The sequence below is a fragment of the Misgurnus anguillicaudatus genome, unplaced genomic scaffold, assembly GCF_027580225.2.
Source record: "Misgurnus anguillicaudatus unplaced genomic scaffold, ASM2758022v2 HiC_scaffold_34, whole genome shotgun sequence".
Classification (NCBI taxonomy): Eukaryota; Metazoa; Chordata; class Actinopteri; order Cypriniformes; family Cobitidae; genus Misgurnus; species Misgurnus anguillicaudatus.
In genome coordinates this window covers 3,159,651-3,172,872 of record NW_027395284.1, presented here as the reverse complement: position 1 = coordinate 3,172,872, position 13,222 = coordinate 3,159,651, and the positions used below count along the sequence as shown (strand labels likewise).

The following is a 13,222-nucleotide window of genomic DNA, read 5'->3' as shown; positions in this document are numbered from 1 at the left end:
TGCTTATAGTTAAGTAAAGGATTCACAATGACCTGCTGTTCCTGTAAGTATCAGTTGTGTTACCTCAGATGACTTTGCTTTGAGCATTTCGTGAAAGCAAATGCCCCTTTCCCTGAATATTCCTTTCACAATTGAGATCATGTGTTTTAATGAACCCTGGAGAACCCAAGGACCCTTTTCTTAGCAGCAATTAACATTGGCCAATTTTGACCCATGGGTTCTCCAGGGTTCAGATATCAGATGTTCATATTTAAACAAATTTCTTCTTCTTCTTCAAAAAAGTTATGTTATGAAATGTAAGAAACGTAATGCAGATTTACATGATAGATATGGAGAGTGTAATAAAAATGTTTTCCTCACGTCTATCCTGTGCTATCTCTCTGTGCATTTCTTTCTGTTCTGTACACAGCTATACTCAGGCTGACACACTTAAAAACACTCACATTGCATAATCAGGTACTGTATAGAAGCATGTAAAAACCCAGAAACACATACATTTTACTAGTGTAATTTGTCCATGTCTCTGAATCATACACGAGTAAAGCCTTTTTTGTGAGGGGCTTGCATTTAGTAACCACATTCAAAACCTCAAGTTAAACTGTGGTTCAAACCAACCTATACTCAGGCCCACTACAGTAGCTCCTTGAACGTCTGTGTCATTTCCTCTTCTTTATCTTCTGTGATTGTTGAAAACATGTCTGTGATTCACCATAGCAAGGTAAAAAATATATAACAAGGACATACTGTGAAAGTCTCCATTCAGTAATTTCTTGAAAAATGTAAAGACTCCTGACTTTTCCTTACATAGCAGGTACTGTATAAAATTTTTAAAACATTATGGGGCGGTTTCCCGGACAGGGATTAGACTAGTCCTAGACTTAAACACTTTTAAGAGCTCTCCAAACTGAAAACAACTTTCACTTACAGATCTCAAAATACATCAGGGCCCTTTGTTTTACTTCAAGATGCACACAGGTAATGTTTTTAGTAAGGCATGTTGTTTAAAACTAGTTATATTTCCTAATTAAACTAAGGCCTAGTCCTGGATTAAGCTAATCCTGGTCCGGGAAACCGCCCCTATATCTAGATAAATGCCCATTTTCCATCCAATCTTTGCAAAAAATTTACCTATGAACATGAACATCGCCCCTAAGTTTATGCTTAGATTGTTGTATTAACCCTTGACAGTCCGACGGACTCTTATTGCCTTCTACATTTTATGGCCTAAAACGCGTGAACTCGCTTAGAGCACCTTTAAAATGCGTGAGGAATAACGATTTCTCCGCCATTGACGAGTTATTTTATTGACGAGTTATCTCGTCAATTAAGAGAAAACATTTGCATAAAAAAGTGTCCCTGAATTTTTATGTTAATCTGCAATACCGCGATTATCCACTAGACTTACTTTATGCAAAAACTGAAGCGAAAATGTTATTTACTAATTGTAAACTCTGTGTATGTTTTGATAATCGTTCTGATTCTGATCTCTAAAAAGTTCCTTTCAGCTTTTTGCCCAAAAAAATATTTTTAAAGAAAAATACCCATATTTAAGAGTTTTTAAGCAGAGGAAAAAAATTATATATATATTATATATACTGTATCAGTGGTTCTCAAACTTTTTCCGCGTGCGGCCCCCCCTTGGTTTCGGTGCATTCCTTCGCGCCCCCCCCCCAAAGAAAATGTATGACAAAAACTTCTAAAATGTATTTTTTAATTAAACAAAACATATTAAGTTATACAAAGTAGTGCTGTTGGTTGGTAGCCTTATTTTTATTAGGTTTAATTACACAGAATTCATGATAAATGAAGGTATTTTATAAAACGTCATAAAACTGGGGCCCCCCTGGCACCATCTCGCGGCCTCGGACCCCAGTTTGAGAACCACTCATATATATATTTATAGAAGAAAATTTTCCTGGAAGGCATTTTGTGACACTTTTGTGAAAATCACAAAAAATGCTGGTGGGCAACTTTTCAAAAAATGGCTGGCAGGGAAAGAGTTAATTACCAAGAAACATCAATAAATAACCTCACGTTTCAAAATGAATCAAAAGGACGCACCACCCAGAATCACATGATCATTCACAAGAAAAGTTACTTCATGTGACCATTGCATGGCCTCTTCCCACAGTGCTCCTGAAGGATGCAAAATACACTTTGAAAATTACGCATGACATCCTCAAACAATCATACTACTGAAAAACATGAGTATTGAGCAAACTAATGCCTAGCGTACACCAAAGGATTTTCACAGTCCCAGACTAAAGACCGGCAGTCTTGAGGAATCTAACTGGAGTCTCGGCGCGCTCCCGTCGTCTCGATCGTTAACTGTGAGGTGATAATCTGCAGTCAGCGACCCGATTTATGCCAGTCTTTCTTTAGTCTTTCATATCAAAATGTTTGATATTATCGCAAGTCCCAGCGTAGTCTCATGACGTAAAACAATCAACAACCAATAAATTCGTTCTCCGGAAACAGGAAGCCATCAGTCACAACAAAGAAACATGTCGATGGACGTGGAAACACAACGAGCGCGAAGTAGGCGAAAATGGACCGTGGATAAAGAGGAGCGCATTGATGAGCGGTGGGCAGAGCAGCCGTGTCTTTTTGATGTAACCTGCCATTCATACCACGACAGAGTGGAAAAAGAAAAGAAGTGGAGCGATATTGCCTGTATGTGTTAACATGCTAACTCTACCACTCTATTGAATGGCATAACGTGCTAATGTTTTCTGGTATGTGCTTACATTCTTCACACCGCAAGCGCCCTTGCGGCGCGTGTTTTTTTCGGCGCCCATGTTAACAAGTTAAAGCACAAGCACGTACACCGCACGCGTGCGGTCATACACGTGACGCCATAAATGTCATAAATGTGTGTTTCAAACAGTCATGACTTTGAGCAATGTAAAAGAAAGCAATGAAATATTTAAAAACACCAGAAGACTGCGCTGTCATTCATTCTCTGCCCAGCAAATGAGTCCTCATATAGCTTAATACTGTTCAGAGAAACAGATAACGTACATCAATACATCTAAATCTTATGCTTAAACTGTTGACGGGAAACACGATCGACTGCTTCATGCTGTCAATCACTGAGTGATTTTTTTTTATTTTATCTTAAAACCTAAGAGAAACAGATTTAATAATGTGCCAATGGCTTTTTATGTCTATAATTGTGTATTGTGTCTATATCTGTCATTACACGAACCAGAACATCACGAAAACAATGTTGGTTAAACAAATCACAGTTATATAAATTACACTGACCGTCAAAAACCGTCTTGAAGAGGTTTTGCTCATTAATGCATATAAAATAAAGTAATGTGAACTTGAGATTTTTATACTGTTATTACAGTTTTTCTCAGTCGCTTTGGTACATTTCTCGAATCATACTCACAATTTGCAAAACAGTAAGTGCATTTCTCAAAACAATACGGACAAGTAGCAAATAACCTGCAAAAGCCACTCTCTTAATCAAAATCAAAATCTCTCAAATATCTGTGTCAATGAACATGTCATTGCCATCAGAATGACAAGTCAATGTGTCATTGTGTATGGATAAGACAGTCAAATTGTTTAGTCACGTTGTCAATATAACTAATATCTAATAATATTAGACTTTCACTGGCAGCCCAAATTTAGCCTTGTTAGCCAAACACGCTTGCTGGGTCAGGAGGTATAGGAAGACTTCAGTGTAACTTGTTCAAAGAAATAAGAAACTGCTTTTTTGATGTGCACAAGTGACACAATGATGTGAGAAATGAACAAGTAGTTTTGAGAATTTCAATTCTGATCTGAGAAATGTACCAAAGCGACTGAGAAAAACTGTAAACTGCACAGTATGCGCTGCAAACGCAGCTGGTGTGAAAGCACAATGGACACGCGCATACATTTTTGTTAAATCACTCCTGAGCATGATGATAAAAAGCTAAAATAATCTTGTTGTAGTCTTGTAAATAGTGTCACTACAAGATTCAGTGTTTGTAAAATCTTTAGTCTGAGACTAAAAACTGTGAACCCAAGTCTTTAGATGTGAGCTGATAATCCTATAAAGTCTTTTCTAAATCTTTTCAAAGTCTTTAGGTGTACACAAAGCATAATACGTAACAAGCAGATCATAGACCTTGTGTGCTTTTGAACAAATCAATTGAGTAATTCGATGACTCACAATTCACAAAAATCTAGGCGCCTACCAAAGTAATGATGTAACCTGCAGAGGGGGACACCAAAAATTGTTAGGTGTATGTTTAAAAATACTGTACTAAACTTTAGTATTGACTATAGTAAACTGTAGTACATTGAAATTTATGTAGTATATTATAGTAGGTACTACACTTTGTTAATGTGAACTGTAGTATTCTGTAGTTTTAACTGTATTGAATTAATAAACTGTAGTAAATAAAGTGGCATACATCAATAAATACTATGGTGATGCTCAAAACACTACAGTATCTAGGAACCTTACTACATACTACAGTAAATAATAAGTTAACAGTTTTTTCATGTGGACCCCCCACACATGATTATTGAATCCTAGGTAGGTAGATAATAAGAATTATTTCCCGCTGTTGACCTCGATCACTGGAGGACAGTTCTGTTTATATGATTATACTGTAAAAAGGTCTGTAAATGTTTTAAATATAAGATCTGAAAAATAATTTTAATTCATTACAAAGTTGCTAATTGTATCTATCAATTACAGTTAAGCATTTTCTCGTCATTTGTTTGTTGACAACTGCGCTGTATACAGACGTTAAAGGTCAATGTACTGTACACTTGACCCGATTGGCACAAAACGCCTCCTTTGCCAATACACTGTAAAAAATTCCGTAGAAATTGCAGCTGGGTTGCCGGTAACTTACCGTAGATTTAAATGTATGTTATTTACTGGCAACATTTTGTTCAAAGTTAAATGAACATTAAACATTTACAAGTCTTTGTCTTTACAGAGTAAAACTAAAAAAACAGCATCAAGCAAAACATTCTGGGAAACAAAAAACAGAAAAAGGTTGATGATGATTTCTGGTTCCCAGAATGCTTTGCATGAGGCTGTTATTGTATAGTTTTATTCTGTAAAGATAAAGACATGTTAATATTTAAAATGTATTTAACTTTGAACAAACTCTTGCCAGTAAGTAACATAAATTTAAATCTACGGTAAATTACCGGCAACCCAGCTGCAATAACATTGTAATTTCTATGGAATTTTTTTCAGTGTAATTTCTACCGTTGACCTCTCATCCCACCATGCCTCACCGAATGAAACAGCTCAAGGTTTCAATTGGGGAACCAATTATCTGGTTTCATCAGAATGTGTGACGTGTGTCATGTGACGCAACTCTTTGTCTCGTCACTAATGTGTCTGAACAATAAACCATGTTCTAGCGCAGAACACAGCAGCATGCTTTAAGCACCCAATTTGTTTAAAAGGCACAGGCTTTAATCTGCCTCTGTCAGTCTGCTGGCTACTTCACAGAGCAGATTCATTTACGACTTTATCCGCGTTGTTATCTGCTCTCCCTCAGATCTACACTCACATAAATCCTCTACACCTACAGTGACATCTATTTGAATACATAAAGATTTTTTAGTTGTTGGATAAACTACTTAATGTAGAATTAACATTAGCGTTTGTCCATTATTTACACAAACTAACAAAAGAACTGAAACAGAGAGCTGATGATAGGAGAATCCTATCTTTTTATGATTTCAAATAGATTGTGCTGTCATTGATGATTGTCTCCTGCTTACGTCATCTTTTAAATAGATTTGCATAGGCAAGGAAAGAGATAACACAAAGCCCATTCTTTATCTGCTTGGTCAGTCTCAGATGGTGTGTATGTCTATGTGTACATATTGGACTGAGGAGTCTCTGAGTGTCCTATCCTGCACACAGTTATGTGAATGTTATTTTTCAGGCTGTTTTATTTTCACAGATTGATGAAGGGATTAAAAGCAACAGTTTTGTCTGCAGTAATCTGAATCAGCAGTCCTTTGGTAGCTATACAGAAGCCGTACTGAAGCTCCAGCTGGGCTGACTGTGACTGTTTACTGATAGAAAAATAAGAAGACCTCCAGGTATCCTTGTCTGCTCTGCTTATCTGTTTTCCAGAATTTTTCTCTGTTCCAACCACAGCAAACATCTTATGGATGAGGGATGGTATTTATGTGAGAGTTAAACCTTCAGGCTCAGTAATCCAAGCTGGATTCAACGTCAGTAACAGTAACGTCAGGTTTCTGCTCTGTGAATCGTAAAGTGTGTAATTTCTGTTGCACTAAGGCAATTAAAAAACTAATAAAAAATGACACCCACTAAAAAAAGAAAAATCATTTATGAGCTTTTATTAATATCTCAATTATTTCTACACGAAATCTCATAAAATATCTCCATCAGAGTTTCAGAAGAGATCCCAGCAATGTTACAAACTGAGCTCAGATCTGCAATCAAAAGTTAACTATATTGAAGAATAATTTTACTTTTATCTACACTCATTTGATAAATTATTAATGTCTTTTCTCATGTGCTTTTATTTTTATTTCTCTTAAACAATTTTAGGAGAAACGTCAGAGACTAAGTTAAAGAACAATAATATTTTTCTCTGGTTTACTCCAAATATCATCATGGTGTTTCAGTGGCGGCCGGTGACTTCTTTTTTTGAGGGTGCTCGATGCGAAGTTCGTCACAACATGTATGTAGCCCGTCATGGATTGTGGTTTTTAATTTCAAATATGTGTTCTGCACGTCGAGTGATCCTATGTGCATCACGTGTCTTGTCAAAATAAGTGCCTGCTGCAGACGCGTCTAATGCTGCGTTTACACCAGCCGCGGTAGAGGCGGCACAAACGTGCTATTCTCGCGTAGTTGGACGCTTGAACATTTGAGTTTACCTGCTTCATTCGCGCTTGAAAGCCGCGCGTGAAATTCTAGTAATTCGAGACATTCCGCATCATGGGGGGTCTGCTGAGACTTCGCTCGCTTCCTGTAATCACATCACTACTACAGCAAGGTCCTAATTGGTTAACGCTGAAGTTCAGATTTTTCAACTTGTGCGTCTCCCGCGGCAACGATCAATTTGCGTGCCATTCGCGCTGCGCCTACCACGCGTACCGCGCCGCAGGATGCCTAATCGCGTCTTTGCATTGACGTAACCCGTGCTTGCTGCCTCTACCGCGGTTGGTGTAAACGCAGCATAAAGGTTTATGATAAAAGAGACGCATGCGTTTGCCAGATACTCTCATAATCTTGTGCGTAATCAGAGTTTACTGTTAAGGGAGTGTCTTGCGTGTATTTTGTGAACCTGAGCATCTCTTTTTATCATAAACGGTTTTGACGCGTGTGCAGCAGGCACTTATTTTGACAAAACACTTAATGCACGTGGTTCACATGATGCAACAAACACATATTTTGAAAACACAAGCAACACACATGACACTCAGAACACTTATTTTGAATTTGCGCCCCTCAGATGAGCAGTCACGATCCGCCACTGGTATGTTACATCCCATTTGAAAATTAACCATGATTTTACCACAGTTGAAACATGATTACTATACACTCTAAAAAGGTACAGAAGCTGTCACTGGGGCAGTACCCTTTCGAAAAGTACACATTTTTATCTATAGAGGGCATAGTACCTCAGAGCTATATATTAGTACAACATGATCTCACAGAAAGTCGTGTTATAGTCACAAAAAATTTGATCAATTTATTTGTGTCCAAGGCACAAAATTCAGCTTTTTTCGTGTCACTCATTATAAATACTTTTTCATGTCCGTGGCATGACTTTCTTTTTCATGTCATTTTATTTATTGTTTTCCCAATTTTTCCCCTATTTTAAAATCATTGTCGCTTTGGGTTGGGGTTAGATTTGGGGTTTGGGTTAGGATGTACTTTTATGTATTGGTTTCTACATGTTTTTCTTCTGCTTTTAAAACTATTCTCGCCTGGAGTTGGTGTTAAAGTTGGGGTTTGGGTAAGTATGTCTAAAAATGTAACAGAAAGTGATTCTAACCCCAACCCCAAGCGACAACGGTAAGAAAATACGAAAAAATTATGAGAAAACAATATAAAATGAAACGAAAAGAAGTTTGTGCAACGGACACAAAAAACTATTTATAAAAAAAAATGCGAGTGACACAAAAAAGTACGGAGCCCGTAATGCCGAGTTCAGACTGCATGATTTTAGCCCTGATTTTGACTCGTCGACAGGTTTTGAGAAATCACCGACAATTGCCCGAAATCACAGGCAAATCAATGACAATGAATTATAAAAGACGGGCTCTGAGAGAAAGGCAGACGAGTCGCCGACACTTGTGAGATATCTGGCATGCTAAATATATGTACACTGTAAAAAAATTCAGTAGAAATTACAATGTTATTGCAGCTGGGTTGCCGGTAATTTACCGTAGATTTAAATTTATGTTATTTACTGGCAAGAGTTTGTTCAAAGTTAAATAAATTGTATTCTTTATCTTTACAGAATAAAACTATGCAATAACAGCCTCATGCAAAGCATTCTGGGAACCGGAAATCATCATCAACCTTTTTCTGTTTTTTGCTTCAGATTTTGTTTACCAGAATGTTTTGCTTGATGCTGTTTTTTTTAGTTTTACTCTGTAAAGACAAAGACTTGTAAATGTTAAATGTTCATTTAACTTTGAACAAAATGTTGCCAGTAAAAAACATAAATTTAAATCTACGGTAAGTTACCGGCAACCCAGCTGCAACTTCTACGGATTTTTTTTACAGTGTACTGGTCGGCGATTCAAAATCATTCCGTATGAAATGTGTTTTGACTGACAATAACATTGGCGAAGACCTACAGCCAATGAGAGTGCAACATACAGGGCAGCTGGAAGTTCGGGGAGGAGTCTCTCAAAATATTTCCTCCTTTATAATCTTTATTTCTTTTTCTTTCTGCTGCAAATGAGCGCACATGCAATTTGTACGGTAAGCTTCTTGCGAGCTACCATTTTTAATACTAATCCCACCCAGTCTCACGTGAGAACTCCGGTCTTGCACGCGTGACCTCGCGTTGTTTCCTTCACGTTACTTCTCGCGTGCGTTTGGTTGTGAGATGTAGTTTGCAAAGCAGGACAAAGTAATCTGCGATTCTTCTTACGGTAAAGTCATGCAGTATGAAAACCCCTGTCGTCAATCCATCATGCAGTCTGAAACAGCAGCAACTGAACGCTACCTCAGATAATCACCCAGTGTGAAACCACAGGTGACCCGACTAGTTTGAAAATCATGCAGTCTGTCGCACTACTATCCCACGCGAAACTATTGCGTGCGCACGTGAAACTATCGTGTGCGCACGTGAAAGCGAAAGTTTCACGTGCGCACGAGAAAGTTTCACTTGCGCACGCGAAACTAAACTTTTTACAAAAATTCTGCACATGAAGGTTTCGTGTGAGCACGTGAAAGTTTCACGTGAGCACGTGAAAGTTTCACGTGAGCACGTGAAAGTTTCATGTGAGCACGTGAAAGTTTCGCGTGAGCACACGAATGTTTCGCGTGAGGACGCGAAAATTTCACGTGAGCACATGAAACTAAACTTTAGATTTTTTTACTCATCTGTGCTCAAGGCAAAAAAATCTAAATTTTCTTGCCATGGACATGAATAAATTAATCAAATTATGCATGACTATAACACGACTTTCCGTGAGATCAGACTGATTAGTACCTCAAAATTAGCTAATAGGGGTGTCACGATTTCGATTTTAAATCGAAATCGATCGAAATTAAATCACAGCTTCGAACTTCGAATTAAAAAATGGGATCGTCGATGCTGCCACGCCCCCATTTCACGTCCGGTCGGCTTGCCAAGCGAGGAAAAAAACTCTCAGAGATGCCTTTAAAAACATCTGTCCAGCGGAACGCGATCATATTTTAAACACGAGGGATGCTACAACTCCTTGAAATGCATATCATAAACAGGATTACCAGTGATCTGACTTTGGACAGAGCGCAGCTCTCTGCACGTGCGCGATAGCGAGGGAGGCGCAAAGATGCAGCGGGTTATATTTTAAACAAAAGAATAGTTTGCCTCAGCTTGCATGAAACGCATAAAACTGAACAAATACGTAAGGGTTACTACTTTAGTTTATGTTCAGACGTCGGACAGATGCGAGCACGTGCACGTGAGACAGAGAGAAGCGCAGCTGCTTATTATGCTGGATTTATTTCAGATGCTATGAGTCCAAGACACGCGCATTAAGTCCATGTTAGAGATGCGCGGATGGACTATTATTTCATAGCCTGCACTGGTGTCATCCTAATTTACCACGTTGGAAAACTTATTCCAGGCAACCCTTTCTCACATTCTATTTCCTTTGTTTTTAATTCTCATTTTTTGAGTTTGCCACGTACCTCCTTCGCCGGCGTTGATAAGAGCTGTGTCAAAATGCGTCCTCATTTCTCCGCGCTGTTAATGATAGAACGAATGGATCCTTAACAGCCGAGGATATCCCAAACAATTAAAAGCTTTATTAAATAAAAGTGTGTATTTATTAGAAAACTTTTTCTTGTCACTGTTTTAGTATTATAAGTTATGTTTTGTGTTAATATTATTCTGTTTATGTTGCGTATATTTCTAGGTTGATTATTTGATATGCTGTTGAATAGATTAATCTACATCAATGTGTCATATGTTCTGAAATAAATTAATATTTTTCTGATTACATATTTATTTTAATAAGTCAGAAATGTCTCCGCTGTTTTCTGCTGACAGGCGCGGTGGGGGCTACTGGGGGCGTGTGCAGCAGGTGACGCAAATTTTGGGTCCTCAGAAGGCTAGACCGTCTCATTTCAGTTCTTTTCTTGAACTTCTGAGGCTGCCACTATGAAAGACAGAGATGTCGCATGCTTAGAAGGACAGAGCTAATAACAAGCAGTCGATCCGGCACCCGCCCGAATTTAATTAAAATATTATTTTTCGTCACGTCATCCGCCCGATCCATTAAGCCAACCGCGCATAGTCATGTGCGTGCAAGAAGGAATCCTCTCTCTACAAGCTCTCGCGTTAAGTGAAGCCCACAAACCCCCATGCGAGTTTTGCAATGTGCATGTTAATGTTAAAGTATTATAATAATAAATAATGGCATATAATTTTTGTCTAAATTATATGCCATATAAAAAATATGTAAAAATCGAGAATCGGATCGAATCGTGACCTTAGAATCGAAAATGTAATCGAATCGAGGATTTGGAGAATCGTGACACCCCTATTAGCTAATGGTACATATTAGGATTTTCAAGGGTACCACAATGACACAGGGTCACAGTGACAGCTTTTCTATACCTTTGGAGATGGTTTTGTCTGTGGTAATCAATAAACCATACAATTTTTTTTAAAGGGTATCTTAGAAGAATCAATACTGTAGGCTATAGGTAGAAATGCCTTTAGCTAACTTTTTACACATCAATCTTTTGCATCTATGACCTAAGTTTCATTGACATTTCTAATGCAGGTGTCAATGCATTAACTCTTAGTAAAATTCTTAATGATGGTTAGAAAGGACATGGCTGAAGACATTGTGCTGTGTGTTTGAGAACGGTCTACCCCTAATTACATGATCCACTAGGCCTCTAATTCAGCGTGCTCCTCTTAGACGACATTTACTAATTACTCCTTCCTTTTTTTAGAAGCAGCTCCCTTGGTCTTATCAAGCCTTCCCTTGTTTCTCATTGTCTGCTGCCTGTGCATGCTCACGGGGACTGAAGAAGCTACCATGGGCTCCACCTATCAGAGACGATTCGAGGAGCATGTGGGTTGCTCCATCAAAGCCATTAGAAATACGTCACACATGTACCTCAGCTGTTGATTGGTTTGTACTAGCGAACAAAATGTTTTCATGATGTGTTATGGTGAATAGGGGCTATCCTGCAGTCAAATGGGATTTATTCGGTCTTAAATTTTTTGGGAAAGGTGAGGTGGGGTAATCTTAAATAAAATAAATAATTAAATACTTTGGGTATTCAAACAAATGGCTACGCAGATTTTAAAGGAATAGTCTACTCATTTTCAATATCAAAATATGTTATTACCTTAACTAAGAATTGTTGATACATCCCTCTATCATCTGTGTGCGTGCACGTAAGCGCTGGAGCGCGCTGCGACGCTTCGATAGCATTTAGCTTAGCCCCATTCATTCAATGGTACCATTTAGAGACCAAACACATCAACGTTTTTCCTATTTAAGACGAGTAGTTATACGAGCAAGTTTGGTGGTACAAAATAAAACGTAGCGCTTTTCTAAGCGGATTTAAAAGAGGAACTATATTGTATGGCGTAATAGCACTTATGGGAGTACTTTGACTCGGCGCAGTAACACCCTCCCTCTCCCATTATGAGAGGGAGAAGGGGAGCGGACTTTTCAGGCGAGTCAAAGTACTCCCAAAAGTGCTATTACGCCATAAAATATAGTTCCTCTTTTAAATCCGCTTAGAAAAGCGATACGTTTTATTTTGTACCACCAAACTTGCTCGTATAACTACTCGTCTTAAATAGGAAAAACGTTGATGTGTTTGGTCACTTCTAACTTTATCTCTAAATGGTACAATTGAATTAATGGGGCTAAGCTAAATGCTATCGAAGCGTCGCAGCACGCTCCAGCGCTTACGTGCACGCACACAGATGATAGAGGGATGTATCAACAATTCTTAGTTAAGGTAATAACATATTTTAATATTGAAAATGAGTAGACTATTCCTTTAATATGAGCTCTAATTGGTATTTTGTGGAAAGGAGATATTGGCTACAATTGAAAAATGTTGGATTGTTTTAACCCATGGTGGGCAAATATCTCAACCAATGGTTTACATTAACCTAAAAAATGTCCATATGAAAAAATCTATCATCTTGGGTTAAAAAAAAACGCAGCATAGGTTAATGTTAAAGTTTTGTTCATTTTTACCCAACCATGAGTTGAAACCCAGCATTATAAAAATGTAAGTACTATACGTTATGATCTGCATTGCTCCAAATTCTCTACAATGACTCAATAGGCCACTAAAACATAACAAAAATGATTGATATCTGTTGTCAGGGATTTATGAAAAACACAACAAAAGACTTTTTGGCGACATGAATAGAAACCAAAATTTAATCAATGCTGACATTAAACCAAAAACAAATCTTGGTAGTATGTGTGGAACATAAGGTAGCATTTTTGCTTAAAAATGTGCAAGAGGAAAATGTGAATGTGTTTTGTCAAAGAA

General features: G+C 37.9%; 1 protein-coding gene across 1 annotated transcript in view; it reads left to right on the top strand.

Annotated features, from left to right (window-relative positions):
- The first annotated feature begins 2,504 nt into the window (after positions 1-2,504).
- Positions 2,505-13,222, top strand: part of LOC141363334 (CUB and sushi domain-containing protein 3-like) — a 32,776-nt gene continuing 22,058 nt past the window's right edge. Inside the window, exon 1 of the mRNA XM_073865972.1 lies at positions 2,505-2,673. Coding sequence (XP_073722073.1) covers positions 2,505-2,673 — 169 coding nt within the window. The remainder of the gene's footprint in view (positions 2,674-13,222) is intronic.